This window comes from Mycotypha africana, assembly GCF_025528875.1.
Source record: "Mycotypha africana strain NRRL 2978 chromosome Unknown BDF20scaffold_9, whole genome shotgun sequence".
Classification (NCBI taxonomy): domain Eukaryota; kingdom Fungi; phylum Mucoromycota; class Mucoromycetes; order Mucorales; family Mycotyphaceae; genus Mycotypha; species Mycotypha africana.
This window is the reverse complement of record NW_026515733.1, coordinates 259,176-278,612: the sequence shown is the minus strand read 5'-3', so window position 1 is coordinate 278,612 and position 19,437 is coordinate 259,176. Positions and strand designations below refer to the sequence as shown.

The 19,437-nt window shown below is 36.6% G+C and overlaps 6 protein-coding genes across 6 annotated transcripts; 3 read left to right on the top strand and 3 right to left on the bottom strand.

The window, feature by feature from the left end:
- Positions 1 to 1,062: 1,062 nt before the first annotated feature.
- BDF20DRAFT_825436 (uncharacterized protein) lies at positions 1,063 to 2,182 on the top strand (the record flags this gene model as incomplete). The annotated part of the gene is made up of 2 exons (XM_053077978.1): positions 1,063 to 1,752; positions 1,817 to 2,182. The coding sequence occupies 2 exons, from the start codon at positions 1,063 to 1,065 to the stop codon at positions 2,180 to 2,182; spliced, it is 1,056 nt and encodes a 351-aa protein (XP_052933295.1).
- A 2,151-nt stretch (positions 2,183 to 4,333) lies between these two features.
- BDF20DRAFT_684269 (uncharacterized protein) lies at positions 4,334 to 6,731 on the bottom strand. Its single transcript, XM_053076024.1, has 6 exons — positions 5,820 to 6,731; positions 5,385 to 5,735; positions 5,151 to 5,297; positions 4,897 to 5,079; positions 4,700 to 4,830; positions 4,334 to 4,623 (listed from the first exon to the last, which is right to left on the bottom strand). Exons 1-6 carry the CDS (start codon positions 6,438 to 6,440, stop codon positions 4,416 to 4,418), a joined length of 1,641 nt encoding a protein of 546 aa, XP_052933294.1. The 5' UTR covers positions 6,441 to 6,731; the 3' UTR covers positions 4,334 to 4,415.
- A 221-nt stretch (positions 6,732 to 6,952) lies between these two features.
- BDF20DRAFT_884940 (4'-phosphopantetheinyl transferase superfamily) lies at positions 6,953 to 8,195 on the bottom strand. The gene is made up of 5 exons (XM_053081901.1): positions 8,024 to 8,195; positions 7,767 to 7,952; positions 7,531 to 7,695; positions 7,296 to 7,463; positions 6,953 to 7,231 (listed from the first exon to the last, which is right to left on the bottom strand). The coding sequence occupies exons 1-5, from the start codon at positions 8,078 to 8,080 to the stop codon at positions 6,968 to 6,970; spliced, it is 840 nt and encodes a 279-aa protein (XP_052933293.1). The 5' UTR covers positions 8,081 to 8,195; the 3' UTR covers positions 6,953 to 6,967.
- A 617-nt stretch (positions 8,196 to 8,812) lies between these two features.
- BDF20DRAFT_989827 (uncharacterized protein) lies at positions 8,813 to 10,678 on the top strand (the record flags this gene model as incomplete). Its single annotated transcript, XM_053085305.1, has 2 exons — positions 8,813 to 8,934; positions 9,081 to 10,678. 2 exons carry the CDS (start codon positions 8,813 to 8,815, stop codon positions 10,666 to 10,668), a joined length of 1,710 nt encoding a protein of 569 aa, XP_052933292.1. The 3' UTR covers positions 10,669 to 10,678.
- Positions 10,679 to 10,798: 120 nt separating this feature from the next.
- BDF20DRAFT_1002804 (kinase-like domain-containing protein) lies at positions 10,799 to 14,084 on the bottom strand (the record flags this gene model as incomplete). Its single annotated transcript, XM_053074637.1, has 10 exons — positions 13,818 to 14,084; positions 13,567 to 13,731; positions 13,415 to 13,498; positions 12,836 to 13,309; positions 12,705 to 12,758; positions 11,962 to 12,616; positions 11,811 to 11,874; positions 11,284 to 11,737; positions 10,936 to 11,196; positions 10,799 to 10,870 (listed from the first exon to the last, which is right to left on the bottom strand). The coding sequence occupies exons 1-10, from the start codon at positions 13,935 to 13,937 to the stop codon at positions 10,799 to 10,801; spliced, it is 2,403 nt and encodes an 800-aa protein (XP_052933291.1). The 5' UTR covers positions 13,938 to 14,084.
- Positions 14,085 to 15,379: 1,295 nt separating this feature from the next.
- Positions 15,380 to 19,040, top strand: BDF20DRAFT_961509 (STE like transcription factor-domain-containing protein). The gene is made up of 2 exons (XM_053084948.1): positions 15,380 to 16,435; positions 16,514 to 19,040. The coding sequence occupies exons 1-2, from the start codon at positions 15,697 to 15,699 to the stop codon at positions 18,928 to 18,930; spliced, it is 3,156 nt and encodes a 1,051-aa protein (XP_052933290.1). The 5' UTR covers positions 15,380 to 15,696; the 3' UTR covers positions 18,931 to 19,040.
- The last annotated feature ends 397 nt before the right edge of the window (positions 19,041 to 19,437 follow it).

Here is a 19,437-nt window from a genome sequence, read left to right as displayed (position 1 = left end):
GATATACTTTGTCGAAATCAATTATGGGCTGCCTACAAATATGCGGGAGAAGATCACATTTCAAACGTTGTGTTAACGACAGATTTTGTCTACATTTTTGCTGATACTCATCTATCCAATCCAATAAAGTTGATTGACGCTGTAATGTTTTCGAAATAAGGGGACACGTTAAGCATCAGCAGTCATTCGCCACAACTCTGCTTTTTTTAAGGTCGTTATTATAGCTATTATTGCGACTGCTGTTATTATCAATGTTATCGTTAATATTTTAGTCGCCTTCTTCCGGCAACAAAACCTGGCAAATCTGTTGAGGGTATAGTTGGAGAGTTTTGAGTGGCATATGAATCTGGACGGATCTCGGTCGTACGCATCGGTATCAATGGCCGCTGGCCGAAAAGGGTATTGATTGTGTATTTGTGCTGTAATATGGTAGCGTTCCTAGAAGGCTCTTTTACATTTTTTTTAGTTTCACATTCGAATTGAAGAGTAGGAAGCTTGACCTAGTTAGAAGCAGGTGATTCGTGTCCGGATGCAATTGTAACAGTTTAGCGACTTATCCATCTTCATTGGTTGGAACATTTATCTATAAAATCACTGTAATGCATATTCCCAGATGTGCAATTTAAATTTAGCCGAGAATATATATTCCCCGGTTTTTTTTTTATCATTACTATCCTTTAATATCAACGTCATATTCATATTCTTCCTCTTTTAATCTCCTTAAATACTTGATCAAATCGATAACAATTTTAATCGCCATCAACAACAACGGTATAATAGCTGTCATTTACAAGAACGACAGTAATACTATAAACAATGGCAGTACAAGATCAAATAACTGCCAAACTGCTATCAACATTGCTCGTTATAAATAACCTTTATGTCAATAACAGCTCCACTAATTATCATTACTGGAATCAAGAGCATTTCTCTATCAATAACAAGAATATATTACTTGTACGATCATCACCAGAAGAAAACCCAGAGCCTCATGCCTATACCAAAGAATTCTGGATAGGTATCGGCGTTTCTATTCTCACCAACTTCATTCAGTCATTCGCCATGGCATTACAACGCAAATCTCACGTCATGAACGATGCCATTTACCCCGTTGAAAACCGCAAACATGCTCTTCGCCGCCCACTGTGGGTATTTAGTTTTGTGACATTTCTAGTGGCTAATTTGACAGGTTCAATCTTTACCATTGGATACTTACCCATTGTGATATTGGCTCCTATCGGCGCTATGGGTTTAGTATTTAATGCTATTGCAGCAAAGATAGTATTAGGAGATCCATTGAGGCGAAATACACTATGGGGAACTTGTTTAATTGTCATGGGAGCTCTGTTGGTGGGTATTTTTGGTGTGATACCCGAACCGGATCATGACATAGATGATTTGATACGATTGTACAAAAAACCGGCCTTTATTGCTTACTTTAGTGTGATAGAGTGTGTGATTGCCATAGGACTTTTTGTCACTCATTATTCTGAAAGGTATTACAATCGTATGGAGTCAGTTCTCCAATCAGAAAGTTTAACAGCAGCGAAATCCAAGAAGATGGAGAATTTGAAGAGATATTGTGGTATCAGTTATGGAGTTCTCTCAGGAAATATCAGTAGTCAGAGCATGCTTTTTGCAAAAAGTGGATTGGAATTACTTATACTGACTATTGTGTATGAGAAAAACCAAACTCAATACGCCCTGACATGGATCATATTAGGAATGATGGTATTAACAGCCATTTTGCAGGTAAGAAAGTGATTCATGCATCGTTTCTGCATACAGTATTACTAACGCTACAGTAATTAAATAGCTGTACTACTTGAATAAAGGCTTACAATTATGTGACACCGTTATTTTGGTTCCGCTGTCAAGCTGCACTTTTAACGTCTCTTGTTTGTTCAACGGGTTAGTATACTATGATCAGTGGAATAGAATAAAATGGTGGCATCTACTTCTAGTCATGTTTGGAGTAACTATTACAGTTTGCGGTGTGCTATTGATATCTTGGAGACCCACAGCTGAATTCATAGAGGAAGAAGTAGGGGCTATTCAGCAAATAGAAAACTCAGCTGATGATAGAGCAGCAGTTACCCCTCCAGATGAAAATACGCGTTTATTAAACACGTCGACCATAGCACATGTAAATAGGGTCGGACATTATCAATCGACCAACTAATGTAAATATTCAAGCTTTTCTGTATATACTTCTTAATAGATTTTCTACCTCTTGTATCTCATTTTGTATTCTGTTTATTTGTACTATAATATTTTCATTTGACTTTTTTTTAATATCATCAGTTAAAATAAATATAACCAGATGCAAAGTAGTGTATTTGCAACGCGACTATAAGCGCACATAACAATCAGCAGTGAATCCTAGCAATTAGCATATTGAAGTTGCATTTCAAACTACAAGGACAAGAATGAACATTAACTTAACTTTTGGGACGTTGTAATGAAGCCTCGAATTATTCTGAAACATGTACATATAATACTCAATGTCAGGTAGTTAGGGGTAATTGACAGAGAACTGCTTCATGATCTTATTCACCATGAGAATGGGAAAGGCTGGTTTCAAAACGTTTGTTATCAGTATGTAATGAGCTTGTCTTTAAGAAAATAGTTACTGGGCTTGCGCATGATTATAAGGTTCTTTGTTGATCATTGTCAGCGAATATTCTATCAGTATCTTTTATACCAGTGCAATTACCAATTCTAGAGTTGTGGACGGATCAATGCTTTGAATAATAGTTTTTACGAAGAGGTACTATCCCGAAGATCATTCATTCAGGCCTCAGGATGCAGACGATTGTTTTTATATCTCTAATAAAAATAGATACGTCATCATTGTTATAAGGATGCCGTGTCAAATAACTCTGCCATAGTACGTTTACAATTGCTTCACTTGGTGAATTGTTTCTCACAGAAATGTATCAAACTAAAGAAAAACAAATCAGGGCATAAAGATAAACCTTGTATTAGTTTGTTTACATTAAATAATTCATTCTAAACACAAAGTTAAAGTTTCCAGAAGCAACTGTAGGTCCCACAATAACATTTGTCACAATAGGAGCATATTATGGGGTTATGTTTCTTGTTTTCGATTTTTGGGGACAGTTACATATTACCTATTAGTTGAGAAACGCTCTGTGTCCAGTAAACACATGTTATCAATTAGGGGTGGTCGCATAAATACCCAAAGTAAATCAAGCGAATTTAGTGGCAGCTGTACATAAAAGCGGATCAATAATAAGCTTGAAAAATGGTTTCTAACATGTCATACCTCAAACCTCCAACTACTGTTTACGATGTAAACCCTATAAGTCAATGTGACGCTCGAAACAAATTTTCCTTTTCGGCACCAAGTGATTGCAGTAGGCTTAGCAAAATTAGTTCAGTAACGATTTGTTTCAAACAAGTCTAATTTAACAAATGCAATCACCCAGTAACATGACAAAAACGTTTGTTTACCTGAATAATATTGTGAATGGAAAGGGAAATAAGGAAAATATGAGTCATGGTACGTGTTTATTGCATTTCAAGTATCATAAATTCTAACTGCTATCTTTTTCAAGTATTGCTGTTGCTAAATTTTGAGTTTATGTGAGACAAACTAGGTCGTTCGTACCTGTCAATCGCTTGCATATGCCCCAATTCCGAGATACACAGCTGCGCAAGTAATGTATGTCGCATTCAAATAATTTAGATTTCAATATGTATAAATAAAGTAGTTAACGGATTAATTTAGATGATCATATTTCCTATAATATAAAAGCTACCATTTGAAAGTTGCTTTTTCTGTCGTAGATAACATTCTACATCAATCAAAGCTCTTTATTCTCTGCATTGCAATACCAACTTTTATAATAATACCAATGTCTGCTGCTACTATTAAAGCTTCTATGTCTGTATTTGTCAACAGTGTATCTTATAGATGTTGTACGTGTGGGGCCTTTAATCACAAAACTAGGTATATACTCCATTGAGCTGACAGTGATCTTTAGCAATGTTATGGAGACTAACCCTGCTATAACCATTTCGCATATACAGAGATTGTCCAAGCCTACATCATTGATCAGAATGAACTCAATAATTCAAGCGAGTTACTTTCTTAAAGGGCATACCTCAAGATAGCAACAGCACAATAAGTTACAATCTCTACATGCATATCATTTCTAATACTGTCGCCATAGCCATAATTCTTACCATACTCAACACTACATGCATGCATTAACCATCTAACAATATTACTTACATTTATACCTTTCTTCATATCATACAGTTGTACTTGAACACTTTACAAACATCAATAAAGGCCAGGCCTTAGCTTAATTGACTTTTAGAATATTAATCTTATAAGAGAAAGCAACGTCACTAATTTATTTATGAGATATTCACACAGAAAACCCTTAAGTGGATTTGGATGTGGTAATGTTGTGGTATAGAATTAGTACTTTCTCACTTTCGTTGCTGGCCCACGCTTCTTTGATTTGCTTAAAGAAATCATCAGCATCTTTATTCTGTTCCTTAGTAAAAGACTCGGTTTCTTTTGCCAATACTTCTAATTCCTCTGTCTCCATTTCCAATTTTTCTCGTCGTTCCTTCAAACCAGTCAGTCTATTAACAAAAAAGCGATATGTATATCAGTTCATCAGGTGTTAACGCTCTCAACGTTTGTTTTTCATTTCTTTACTCTTGCTCTTTTAACTTGAGTTTCATAAAATTTTGATTATCATATTCTAATTTGCGCATACAACATTTTGCGATCTTTTCTTTCAATCCGTCCAACAGCTTATTATAATGTTTGACTTCTTCGTCAAGTTCCTACAAATAAATTACGTGCATTCAGCTGAGTCTGTAGCTCCTCTGTTTCCAATTGTGAATACTTACATTTTGTTCTTGACGAACTTGGTCTCGTAATTGATCCCATTCCAGTCTTTTGCGTTTGAGTTGTTTCTTCTGCGTTTCCATCAGTTCTATTAATTCATTGTATGCGTTTCTAACTTCGCCTGTTCTTCTGGTAATTTCCTCATTATTCAGCCTTGCATTTTCAGTTAGCCTTTTTAATTTAGTCTGTACGGTAAGTGGATTATTAGTTATTGGCCGAATAAGTTATCCGAACAATACATGACAAGAAACCATACTTGAACCGAATCCTCTAATTTTTTCACTTTCATTTTGGGTGTCATGGAATCATCTTTAACAAAATCTACTGATAAATCCTCCCCCTCAAACACTGAAGGGATTGTCGAAGATATTCTCAACTCGAACTCTTTCAAAAAACTGTTGACCTGAAGAATAGAGCATAAATAAATACGGGCTTTATAGGTGTAACAAGAGACAAAAAAGACCTTGTGTATATAAAAAGGATAACCTACTTGATTGTTAGATTCATCAACTTGTTTCAGCTTCCTTTCAATTAGAGTATTAATCTCCTGTATTTTAGCTTCATCAGCAGCTCTTTTGTTATACTCTTCACGCGATTGTTCAAGCAGTGTCTTCGACTCCTCTTCCGTCATATTTGTGCTTTTGATTCCCTGCAATAATTGTGCTTTCTCTTTTCGAAGATCGTCTACTCTTTTTTGCGCACCTTCTAGTGCAGCAGCAATCTGTTGTAAAATACCCTCGTCCCTAGATTGCTTTGCTCTTCTTGCTGCCAAGCTAGCCTCATATTTCTTTAAATCTTCTTGATATATTCGATAGAACCTGCTAATTTCGTCTATTTTATCCTAATGAGATTATGACAGGGTATTAATAACACAATGTGTGAAAAATGTAACGTTTCAGTAGTTAAATGAGTTTTTGTACACTACACGACGCGCATCAAGGCTTTGAAGCCCTTCAACTACTTCGTTTACAGATGCATTTATATCCTGTTTTTCTTGGAGTATACTGCTGTGTATTTGTTGTAATTTTGAGCTCACTGACGCGTCTTCCACAGTATGATCAGTTTTCTTGTCTGACAAAGATTGATAAGTGTTTAAACTGTAGTGCATTAAGGTTTTTAAAGACTGGAGATCTGCAGCCGTCTTTGCCTCTCTATATTGATCTTGTGTTCCTTCTTCGTTCACTTCCGCTTGTTTACCATGATCAATCAAAGAGTACACATCTATCTCATTCAAGTCGTCCCCTTCATTGGCAGTGTCATCCAGCAGAATTTCGCATAATTCAGCTAGCCATTTTAATATGCCAAGTTGCTGAGGTAAGTTATGCCTAGCTCCAATGGGGGTTAGAGTTGTAGGATTTATCGAATCAACAAAAGGATAGTTGACACTTCTTAGAAATTTTATAGCATCTTCTAATAGATTTGTCTTTCTAAGTTGAAACGTTGGATTAATGACCTTGATAAACTGTCGTAGAGCAAATTCGAAGCTATTCGTATCTAGGCTTCTGTTCTTGAAATAAATTGCATCTGTTCCTGCGTGTTTCTTCATATATTTATAAAGATAAGCGAAACAGAGACGTTGCTGCTCAGGATCCCTGAGTTGCCGATTATCTTCTTTTGACGCAATTTCTTGGACATCGTCCAATCGCTTATGGATTGGCCGATCCAACAAACTGTCTCTAATAATTTGATAAAGAGAAATTGGGTATTGCTCAGTATTCAGGTCTTCTTTTCTTTCAGTTTAGATTCATAAAGGTGAAAACGATGCAAGTTGTTGTTCTACCTTAATGAATTTTTGTTCATCAAATTCATGATCGCTTCGATTGAAAGAGAAATTTTGTTTTTACAAAAGAAGAGTTTCAGGAACCCTTTTTTCCTCCAAGCAATTTTGCCAAATATGGCAGATCGATATTTGAACAACGCGATTTTTTCATGTTGCTCACGAAAATCGTTAGGGTTTAGTAGAATATGCCTTATGTTACAACTTCTTTACAATGTATGTAAGATTAACCTGCTCATACCAGAGCTTACAGAATATTGATCATATTTTTGCAAACTAATGTCCACTCATTTATTTTAGGTATATAATGACTGTTTTTGTTCTACATCTTCAAAGGACACAAATGTAAATACGCTGCCTTTCTTTTCTTTCGGACTTGAAGAACATGTATCTCCAAAAAGGACAGTTGGCTGTGTCAGTAAATCAGCATGTTGGCTCGCTGGACTTAAATGTGTAGAATTTTCACGTCCATAACATATGACAGCCATTACAGCAGTGTCTAAATAACTAATATGGAAATTCCAGCCTTTCAATGTTTCGCCTTCAAATTTAATATTTATCTAAATAATAAATGATGAGGTAAGGTTTGGAAACATAACGAGGTAAAGAAGACCTCAACAGTACCTTATTATTTTCACTCGTAAACTCCACCTTGTTCAGTTCTAAAGAAAGACCCAACCCAAGTGCTTTTGCATAGCTTTCCTTGCAGCCCCATAATTGGTAAAATGTTTTCAAACGAGCAGTTTCATCTTGATTATTCTTCTTTATCATTTGCATTTCACCTTGTGTAAGCTAGTCAAAAAATGTTTAATGCCAAGGATTGATAGCTAATTAAAAGTATCATTTTCTATTGCGTTACTTGGGGTTGAAAGCATTCTATGAATTCATCTATTGTGCCGCTTTTCGGTGGAACGATCGAAACTGCATCCACACCGATCTTCATATTCTGAGCAACAACGCATCCGAAAATGACCCAATCTCCTTCATGCGATGTATTGAAATCAAAATGGCCTTCGCCATTCATCTACACCGAAACATAAAAAAGTCATCTCAATTACTGGTTCAGAATAGAATAGCTTAGCTGTTGTGTTATACCAGATATGGCTTTCCCGCTGATAATCTTCCAAATTTCAGGTCATGCCAAGATATATTCAGTTTCTTTGAAAAATAATATCGTCTGAGCAATAAGCTAGCTAATGCTAAATGCTTATCTTTGTCGAATTTGTATCTTAAAACAGAAGGATGTTCCTCAGTGGGTAACCAAGACAACGCTCTGTCGAACTGAGAAATCAGAATATCCGACTTTTTAGCTTGAAAGTATGTTAAGAATCACGAATTAGTCGCTTAATTACTTTTTCACCTTCAAATGCTTGCTTGACGTTGAAGGCTAAAAGATTCAAATCAGGCATTTGCAATGTTTGAAGTAAATTGTCTATTTGCCTAAAATCCAGACAAAAGCTTAAAACTTTAACGCTGTGATTTAAAAGAGGAAAAGGTGCACTCGCTTATCCATACAATGGTATGCATTTATTATACGCGGGTATAAATTATTTGAATATGTAGCTTTCGATCAGAAAACTGGGGCTTGATAGCAGCATTATTATCTGATGCTGGTGTAGTTATGTCGTGCGTTTTTGTAATTGCAAAAGGCCTTATGATTTAGTCTTCACATTAATACACAACCAGCGCTGTAATCGTTGAATAGGTCGGCTGTTTTGCGTGGATTCATAAAATCAGGTTCATTTTTAAACACTTTCTCTTTCTCGCCTTTAAACACGGCCGAAGTGAATCCAGCAACGTCTTCCACGGTATCGAATGTCATATTGATTGTGGCTATTTAACAATAAGAGAAAACATAGTTATTATTTATTGTATCCTAAGAATAGTATTTTCAAACATACTTTGCTTCAGGTTGTGTTCCTTTGCTATCGGTTTGGATTCTGGATGTTTCAAATCGAGTGCGTCTCTGTAGATATGTGCTTTATTGTTATAGAAGAACATTTGCTGTTGATTCTTTCCAGAAAAAAAGAAGAAAAGGAACACTGTAAGCATCCATCACCACTCTTTTTATACTTAACAGAATTCTCTTCGTTTCTTTCCCTCATAAAAGGAAGTAATATATAAACATCTGGAACAATGAAATGCTAAACATGAACGAAGAAAAAAATTTCCGGGGTATTAAGATTCACATTTTGACCATCAAAACGTTAGAAAATGCTATCCACAAGGTCGCAGTTACTTTTTCGCTCTATTTCGTGCTCTTGTAAATGTATAACATATATGAAGTATGACATTTCGCAGGCCACAACGTCGAAAAAGCAACTGTTCCTTATCCAGCAGTAGCAGCCGTAATAATTCGCGATCAGCAGTAACAAAAACTAATCTAGCTTATTCATCTTTTAAACTAAGGAAGCTTGAATGCTCAGAAATAAGGCAGGATTTACATCAAACGGCCATAAAAGCAATTACTATTATACATAAAGGCGGTAACCAAATGCTTACAAAAGCAGCAAAAGCAGCTTCAACTTCCGTATCTAGCATTATTTCCACAAACGGATATAACGAAACATCTATTACCATTTCGAGTAATGAAGGAAAAAGCATTGACAAAAACGACCATGTAGAGACAGCAGCAACAACAGCGAATACCATCAAAATAAACGAGATCTACAGTCCGACCATTATATTTCCTTACACTAATAATCCGTGTTTACAGAAAATGAAAGAGAAGTTCTCTTCTACTACTGTAGCTGAAAAGCACAAGCAATGGGAGTCGATATTCAATCCTCAATATAGTTTTGGCTCTTTTGAGCAAGGAATACCACGACCAAAACCGACTTATGAATTCTTTTACAAAGGTCAATGGCCCTTGGCACAAGAAGATATTGTAGGGACCGCGCCAATTACTAAAAGCAGTCGTAATGACTCTGCAACTAAGCAGACTGTTTTGATAGAACAGCTTCAGAAGCTTGAGAGCTCGTCTTTGAATACAACTATATCAACAACTGCATCAGCATCAAAAGACAGCAAGAGCATTGGTATTACAACTGATAACAACAATGATGATAAACCACAACAACTCCTGTTGACGCCAGTTCCCGATCCCCAATTGCCTAATCTAAAACATCTACAGCATAACATCAATAGAGGTTATAGCAAAGGCATACATTACATCAAACGATATCCCCAAAACAATATAAAGAATGACTACAGCAATGGAGCACAAGTAGAAAATGGTAGTAAATGTCAGGTGGCAAGAGGTTTATCCGATGAAGGAGTCACTTATTACGATGCTAGTGAGCTCACCATAGCAGAGGAAGAGAAGTTATGGAAAGAGCGCTTAGAAATATTGAAAACTTTGCAGTATGAATGCTTTAATAATAAATGGAATGGGACGGAGTATAACCCTCTACAAAGCGTTTCAATGACGACCCGTATTCAACGTCGACTGAAGAACCACGCGTTAAAGCTGAAGCAGCAAGCAATTTTTATTGATACTGATCCTATCGTTAACAACCAGAGTACAAAATTAACAGAAGTGAAAGAAAATCTAGCGCGGTCTAATGTTATAACCCTAGATGATCAATTGGAAAATGTTTCCTCTAAACTTTCTACTGGATCTCCAAAATTAAGGACTCGACTTTCGTTCTTATTTTTTGTATTGGGCTTCTTATTCCCTCCTACATGGATATTGGGCGCATTTTACACGCCAAAATATACGTCAGCCACGGCAGCAGCAGCAGCAGCAATGACAGCAGAGAAATTAGCAATTATAGAGGAAGATTATCATAGGAAAATTGATTACAGATGGAAAAAATACTCAAAAAATGCTCTTGCCATCTTTCTTTTTATTTTAACTATTGCTTTGGTATTGACATTAGCATTTAATCCTGATTACCTAGGATACAGAAGCAGTAAGAAGCATGGTTACAGAGGAGAGTTAGTCAATTTTGATGAAAGTGCTGCTGCTGCTGTAAATGCTGCCGGCAAACAATGAACAATCTTTTACCCTGACATTTAATAAATATTTATAGTCAAAATTCCTTTTTAGAGGCCTTTGTATGGACTGGTTACTGGTTAAAAAAAAAGCATAAAGACAGAAGGCTATATCATAACTTGTTATTCGTTTATTTCTTTCTGAATTTTAAGAGTGGTGGCAACAACTTGTTCGCTGGTCCAGCTTTCTTTGAAAAGGCATGCTTAAATATCATGAATAGTTAGTCTAGGTGCCTTAAATTTGTAGGTCAGTGGTATCACAACTTACCTCAAGTAATTGTGCTGCAGTAGCACGTACTTGTACATCCACACACAAACAGACAGCGAGATAATTACTAAGCTCCCTTGAGATTTTATTTGCATTTTTAAGAGAGGGGGTCCCATTTGTCGCGATAAGATACAATGCCTTCAAAGGCTCTTCGTCCAAATAAGGTGGCTCATTTTCAATCATTTCGATGGCCATAATACCTAATGACCATATGTCTACTTTTGTACCGTACTCTTTTTGTTTGACAATTTCAGGTGCCATCTATACATTGTAAAAGATAAAGATGCACTCAAGTAAGAAAGCACGAACGCCAAAAACAGAAAAATTATAGTATATAAAGTTCATTACCCAGTAAGGTGTACCAACCATGGTCGCTCTCTTACTCTTCTGCGATGTTAATTTTGCGCAGTAACCAAAATCACTGATCTTCACATGGCCCTGAAAGTCCAATAAAACATTGTCAGATTTAATATCTCTATGAATGATATTTTGCGAATGTAAATGTTCCAATCCTTTTGCCGTCTCTAAACACACAGTGGCAATTTGTTCTTCTGTCATCTCGTTGTTCTCAATGACATCTGTTAACGCGCCTCCCTCCATAAATTCCATGACAACCCATAAATCACCGCGAACAAGAAACGAATCCAGAAAGTTAACAATATTGTTATGATGGGATTCCTTCATAATCATAATTTCATTGACAATCAAGTCAAGCCTCGATTGCTTTGATAATTCCATTTGTTTAATGGCTACTTTTGTATTATCATTAATATGATTTGCGAGGTAAACTGATCCGGAAGCCCTAGAGATTCGCAATAAATGTGTATAAGTAATCCGTTTTTCTATGTACAAAATGACCCATTCATGTCTTTTACCCTTGTCCAATTCGTTTCGCACGCTTATAGATGTAATGCGGATCTCCTGTCGTAACTACAGAGCCTATATCAAACAAATATGAATAGGAATAATTAGACCCTTAATTTCAATATGATAGATATATAACTTTATATCTCTTCCAGTTCTTACGAAGTTTTGCTAATGCTTGAGCGTCAGCACTATTTAGCATTTCTTCATTCTGCTGTGCTTCGAATTCATTATCTAGTTCAATATTTTGATTCATGGTGGTTGGTACAGGTGTTGATGCTTGTGGTTGAGGTTGAGGTGGTAGTAAAGAAGTGTTGATTGGAAATATTTTTTTGTTATTACTCATATTGAAGACTTTAAAGGGATGGTTTTTTTCAGTTGTTGCAGCAGCAGAGGCCAAGGTGGCCGCTGTAGTTGCCCCCGAATCCGGTTGCATCAATATCATGTTATTGGTAGTGGTATGCTTATTTAATTTTTTATCTTGGTTTAAAAAAGCAGCTGCTTGCTTCAACTTTTCCTTCTCTCTTTCGAATCGTGCTTTTTTCTCCTCTGATGTTAGGATCCGTCTATGATTAGTATTAGCGTTTTTTTTAGACTGTTTTTGTGAAGGTTGAGACGGAGCCATCCGCGATGGTATTATGGCGTTGATTGTTATCCCTGGACTAGCTGTATCAGGTATTGGAGATATAGGAGTTACAACAGCCGCTGATGATCTTGTTGCTGTCGTTGGGAGAGTCACTGGTAGTGGCTTGCTAAAGTCGATAATATGTCCATTATTGACAGTGTTAGCAGTCGTGTTAGTAGCAGGAAATGTTATCTGGTGGAGGCGAAGCCCAAAAAAGAAACATGAGTTATTGCAAAGTTCTCAAAGTTCAAAGATCTGTCTGAAACTGAATAAGGCAAACCTCAGGTGGCAATGTACGGTTTAGCGGCTGTTGCAGTTGTTCAGTTACATTCGTCTACATTTAGTACGATGAATATATACGCTCTTTTCAGAATGATCTTATATGATACACAATGCCATTTCTTTTGTTACCTGTTGCTTTTTCTGTTGTTGTTTGCTGCTTATCCCTTTTTCGATACTTTTTCGCTTCTTATTACCATTTAGATCTAGACTAGGTAGTTGAAGCTCCAATTGTTGAACCTTTGATTTTGATATAGGCTTAGGAGGTAAAATTTTTTCTTCGTGCCTTGGAGCAGGTGCCGACCTACTTGGTTTAGGATCAGACACCTTGTTGTTAACCAGTTCATCTTGATAAGACAGATCACAATGTGCCGTCATACTCTTTTGTCTTTGTTCTTGCATCGGTTGTTTTGATTCTTCCTGTTGAATAGTTTTACTTTCACGTTGAGAGCAATTATGATCGCCATAAGACTTATTATTGCTGCTTCTATTAGTGTGGTCTGTGAAGAAATTGAGTGCTTCCAACACAGCTTGAGGATTTTTAAGTGCATCTTCAGGTGTAATTTTGGAGCCCTTCAGTAAAGCATTCCATTCTTGTGGTATGCCCTAGAGGGAACGAAGCAATTATAATAATATAGTTAATAAATGTATACATATACGTCATCTAAATATTGAACTTTATGTTCTGTTTTCAATAGAGTAGCAAGTTACCGTAAATGCACCTGTGTTGGGGTCGAATCCGACATGAACTTCGTGAACGAAATTTGTTGGACAAGAACTACCTAAAGGTGTCCTCTATGATGACATAAGTAGGATGAGCTTTACTAAGAACTCATAACTTTATGAGGCTTGCCATTGCTTACATTGTAGACTTCGTCCATCCAAGAGTAGAGTTCTTCGTCATTACGGCAGGCAAAATAATAGGACTTGGCTTTTGTAGATAGCTCAAAACAATGCGATTTCAATTCTGATCTAGACACTGAATTGATATCTCGCAAATAAAGCAAAGCTACGCAATGCCCTGTTTGCTAAGAGTAGGTAGAAATAATAAGAATGAATCTTAAAAAAAGGAAGAAAACCTATACTTTTTTTTCTTTTTCTTCTGAAGATATACCTCGTTACGATGGAAGGTAATGGTTTGTTCACGTAGAACAACATAGCGTCTTGACCAAATCCAAGCTCTTAAACCATCTTCTTTCACCTGAAGAAAACCATCCTTTTTGATCTCCGTCATGACCCGATTACTGTTCACTTTTTGAATTCAGGTACAGGGAAATCTTGTGCGTTGTTTATATTACGTCGTTGTTTATTTACACAGTGCCTAAACGAGAATATAAGAAAGGAAGAGAAAAGTAACGATTTAAAATAACTACAAGATATGGTGAACCGGAGTGAAAGGAAATGCATTAATTTAGGAGTGACTTGCACACATACACTCACACTCATAGAAAGGTTAAGCTATTGATCTCTTTTAAAATTGTAGTAAGGGGTGATTAGAATACCATTACACTTATAATCATTCCGTGATCTGTTTTGGTCCATCTAAAGCAACCCTTTGAAATGCAACGGGCTCAATATTGGGTCACTAATTCGGCCTTTATACTTGTTACGATGAACAGCAGTAATATTGAAGCATGCATTGAGCAGTGCACATGTAACATCTATCATAGCAGAAAGGTATCTTGCAATGTCAAAGCACAAAGGCTTTCGCTAAACAAAAGTGTCATTCAATTTCAAATAGAAGTTGAGTGTCTCAAAATGTGACGCATTGCTCAACATTTTTGTCAAAATCTTATTTTTTTTTTGTAAACCCTTATATCTTTCGCTTTTTTATTTTCTTTTTTGACAGTAGCCCTTCTTTTTCTATCTTTATCTTCTTTCAACGCTCTCTTCAGCATCAATAAATAGTATGTAATACAATCACATATAATCACACAAATTTAGCAGTTTTTCAACTAGAACAAGCAAGCATACAGCCATATGCCCACGACTTATATGTCAATCAAACGAACTTGATCTGCATTTATCAATAAAAGTACATCCATGAATTTCCATGTGATGAAGCGAAACGATTTCTCGTGTAGGTACATGTGTATAGAACCTTTATACAAAATGATAATGATGTATATTACGTAAATATGTATACATGAAAGTTGAGTTGTTAGTATACACACACATGCCCATTATGCAGTGTGTGAGTGATACATGTAGTCAGCAGAACGAAAATGTATAGCAATTTGAACCAATAGTAATGAAATATGCTGGTTGATCCACTTTCGTCAACTTGAGAGTTATACTATCTGAAAACTTGAACTTGAACAGTCTTAAAGCAGTAGCATCACTTCATTCAAGTAATTCATATGTTGGTAGTGGTTTTGTACTTTAGGCTATTTTCGGTCCATCTTGAAGTGATGCAGGTTTGTTTACAGATAGTCAATGCTAGCTATACCAACAAAAAAGTTCATCACCCTTTCCGCGCTCCCCAACGACTCCTGTTGCTCCTGTATTTTCCCCTGATTTCTTTTTCAAGATGCCTTCTTCAATGACCCCCTTTTTTTTCTTTTTAGGCTATAATCATTAACAAAAAAAGACAAAAAAGATACGTTTTAATGGTGCTTTTAAAATAACTGAATGTGCATATTGAATGCACCTATTTCAACATATCCCCGTTTACATCTAAAGTTCATCTTTTCTCCACAACCTTTACTTGATCTTCTTCTCCTTTTGTTCGCTTTTCCTTCTTCTTTTTCCTCTTACATCTTTCGCTTCCCTTTTCTTGCTCTAACTTTTTCTACTCCATAACATTATATATCAGAACCATAATTAGTCTTGATATTAACAACGAGAAGAAAGATTGAAGCTATCATTATCTTCAACTTTTTCTCCTCCATTCTTTGTATTATAATAAGCTCTTATTTTTGAATATATTATATCCTCTCTTTAACTGTATAAATATCCCGTAACTCATAACAACATTACTATCTCAGAATAGTATGATTAAACCGCATATATATAGTAAAAAGTACGGTGAAAACAGCAGCAAACTAGATGCAACAGTCACGTCAGCTTATGGCCTACCACCACCCACTAACGAAGATGTCAATGCTCGGTTAAACCAAATCGACGATATGAAGCTGTTCTTTACGACAGCTACTCATAACTGGGACCCTTCAAAATCAGTTAAAAAGTTCGCTCTACCTGGTGGTGAGAACGTCGCATGCGTGCTTTGGAATGACCTCTTCTTTATTAGTGGTACTGATATCGTACGCTCTCTCAACTTTCGCTTTCATGCCTTCGGTAGACCAGTTACAAATGCAAAGAAATTTGAAGAAGGCATTTTCTCAGATTTGCGTAATCTAAAGCCCGGTCATGATGCTCGGTTGGAAGAGCCCAAGTCAGAATTGCTCGATATGCTGTACAAGAATAACTGTATCCGTACGCAGAAGAAGCAGAAGGTGTTTTATTGGTTCTCAGTACCTCATGATCGACTGTTCCTTGATGCTTTAGAACGTGATTTAAAACGTGAAAAGATGGGTATGGAACCTACAACAAAAGCTGTAGCTGAGCCAGCCACCTCTATTTCGTTAGACTCAACCCAAGAGCTATTTGATCAGATGAGACGAACTATGTCACAATCAATCATTCCTTCCGATACCTTCTCAACAACAACATCAAAGGATGGGAAAAGGCGCTCTCCTAAACTGGGCTCGAGTACCTTCCTCAGTTCAAAAGGTACAAAATTTTAAAAAGTTCTTCCCCCTTAAATTTCACAAATCTAACAATAAAAATTCCTTTACATATTTTTTATAGTCACCAAGAATAAAGTATCGGATGAAGATCATACGTCTTGGTCACCCTCACAATCCAGATTAGAACGTGCTGCTGTGCAAGCGAAAAGAGCTCGTGTTAATTCTGTGCCTGCAAAGCTTGGTAAGCAACAGCAATCACAATTGCTGCATCAACAACGTTATCATCGCTTAAGTCATGGCTCTTATTTTGCTGGAAAGACCATTGGCTCTTCTTCTGTTACCCGTCTTCGATCTGGCCGTGTCATACCAAGTTCTACTACGTCCTCTATGCTGTCGAATACTACAGATACTACTTCTACAGATGACAGTTTTCGAGATGATTTGAGTAATTGTAGTGGTACAACTGCCTTGACAGATATCTCCAAGCCCTCAACAGCCAATATATCTTCTCCCATGATTCCTTGTCATAACAACGAACATCAGCAACCAGACTACATGGATCCAATTTCAAATGGAGTGAATGATCTAGACATCACTGCTTCTATGTCCAACAGCACTACTCTTACTCATAAGAATTTTGATCAGCAACAACAACAACAAGAACAGCATGAAGTAACTCCTTCAAAATCAGTTGATCCCAATGTGTTAAAGAAGTCCAAAACTATTTTTGGAAGCTTGAGTTTATTTGATGGATCACCATCGTACAAACAGAGAAGACGTCGTGCAACTTCAGTTTCTATGTCAGCTCAAAACTCTCAGTTACAATTGACACACACATTTGCTGGTAGTAGACCGGAACGGATTCGTCGCCAACATCAACCAGCAACAGGCATAGTTACCTTACCACAGCTTTCCCATAGCCTAAGTAATATGAATAGCAACAGTACTAGTCGACTCGCTATGGCCGCTGCAAAAGCGGGTTTTGTATCCGGAAGCCAACTAATGGCCATTACACCTACATCTTCTCCTACTACTTTATTACCTGTTATACCTACAAGTCATCATTCTCAAGGTTGGTCCACAACAGCTGCAGCACAGCCTTATTTTCACCATCATCCGTATCAGCAGCAACAAGATATTCATTGTCCCGTTATGGAATGCAGACACGTATTCAATAAATCGGAAAACCTTGAACGTCATATGCATGCTGCACATATGTTCGTATGCGCATTATGTGGCAAAAACTTTTCTCAATCAGGAATTCTTGCACAGCATCATCGACTTGAACATGAAATCCAACCATATGACTACACACCTCCTACTACATCATTCTTGAATGATAACGACGATGATTCATCTCCAGACATAAATCAGCCTTATCAACGAGGACTGTTCGATACAAATACCAGTCAACCCTTTTTGTACCAACAACAGCAACAGCAGGGAACTGGTCAGCGTTGTGATAGTAGGCCGACTCAAGGATTCTATTCAACCAATCGACATTCATTCGATAATATTACGCGTTCTTCTATTACTGGTCTAAGTGCTGCTGATATTGCTCCCGCTGCTGCTGTTATGGCTGTTGCTGCTACCACCGCTAGTAGTGTAAAAGGCAGTTATTATAGTAGTAGCCGTTGTAGTACCCTTAGTCCAATGCTCGATGTTGATTACGACATGTCTGATATTGACACATCCGTAAGCCGGCAACAGCAACAACAACCGACTCACAATACAACCATCATGGGAAATATGCCAGCACGTAGAACTAGCCACCCACTTATGCCATTGGAACCCATAAATTCATCTACTGCTACCACAGGGGTGATGGTGAATAACAATAATATCATGGACAACACGCTATTTTCAGCCATTCACGGTTCGGTGAGTACTAGTCAAGCATTTGTCACTCCCCCAATGGCTATGAGTAGTAGGTCCTCTTCTATATCAACCTCCAACTTGATATATAAGAAGAATTTCAACAACCCCAATTCCTCTCCGATGGAAGACGATCTCACTTCTTCATCTGCTTCCTCACCTAGTTCAACGTTTCAGTTTGGAAATAACCACAGCACTTTTCACAGTAAAGATGAAAATGGTCGCTTCCTTTCCACCCATAGGAAATCGATAACAGCGCCTTTGACATTGCTTTCTCCTTTCAAACCAATACAGTATCAACAGCTTAATGTTCAATCTGACGATGATGAGGAATACCGTCAACAACAAAAGGAGACTATTTCCAATTCTGTTACTAGTAGTGCAACGATATTAGTACCTACTTCTAGCTCTGGAGCCAATCATTCTTTGATGATGGACTATCAGCAGCGTCATTACAATTTAACTCAACCTATTTTTGATGAAAATTCAATGTTGATGTCTTTCAACAATCCAAACCACTTTAATTTTAATACAACAGTTTCACCTACTTCTTTATTGAATGACTCCCATTCCATCCATACAACTTTTATTGATCAACCTCAATACACTTCCACTCCTTTTATCAATATGACCGATATGAATAATATCGTTTTTGGCGCTTAAAACGATCACATCTTAACTATATACAAACCAGTGACTATAACAAAACGACAGTAACAAAAAAAATTTGAAAAAAAATTACAAAATCGCCCAAAAAAAAAAAAAAAAAAAAAGCCATCCATCATATTCTTTCTTACCAAGACAGCAGCTTTTATATTTTTACATACAATTCTATCACGGCTAGCATATTAATTTTCTTTTTTTTTTTTTTTTTCATGGTGTTTCTTTTTATTTATTCGTTTCTTTTACTTTATGGCATTTCTAATTTTATGACAATTATGTAGGCATATAGTAAGTAAGGCAAAATAATTTATATGCTTTTTTTCATCTTTTTATATATTGCATCGCTCGCATTATCCAGAAACATATACACATATACACATCAAAAAGAGAAACCTTTTTCTTTTTTCTTTATTACAAAATATTTTGGCAGTATTTCAATAAACGTTTTATGATCTCTATTAAAAGCTCACATTTCAATCTTCATTCTGATATGATATGCGTATCACA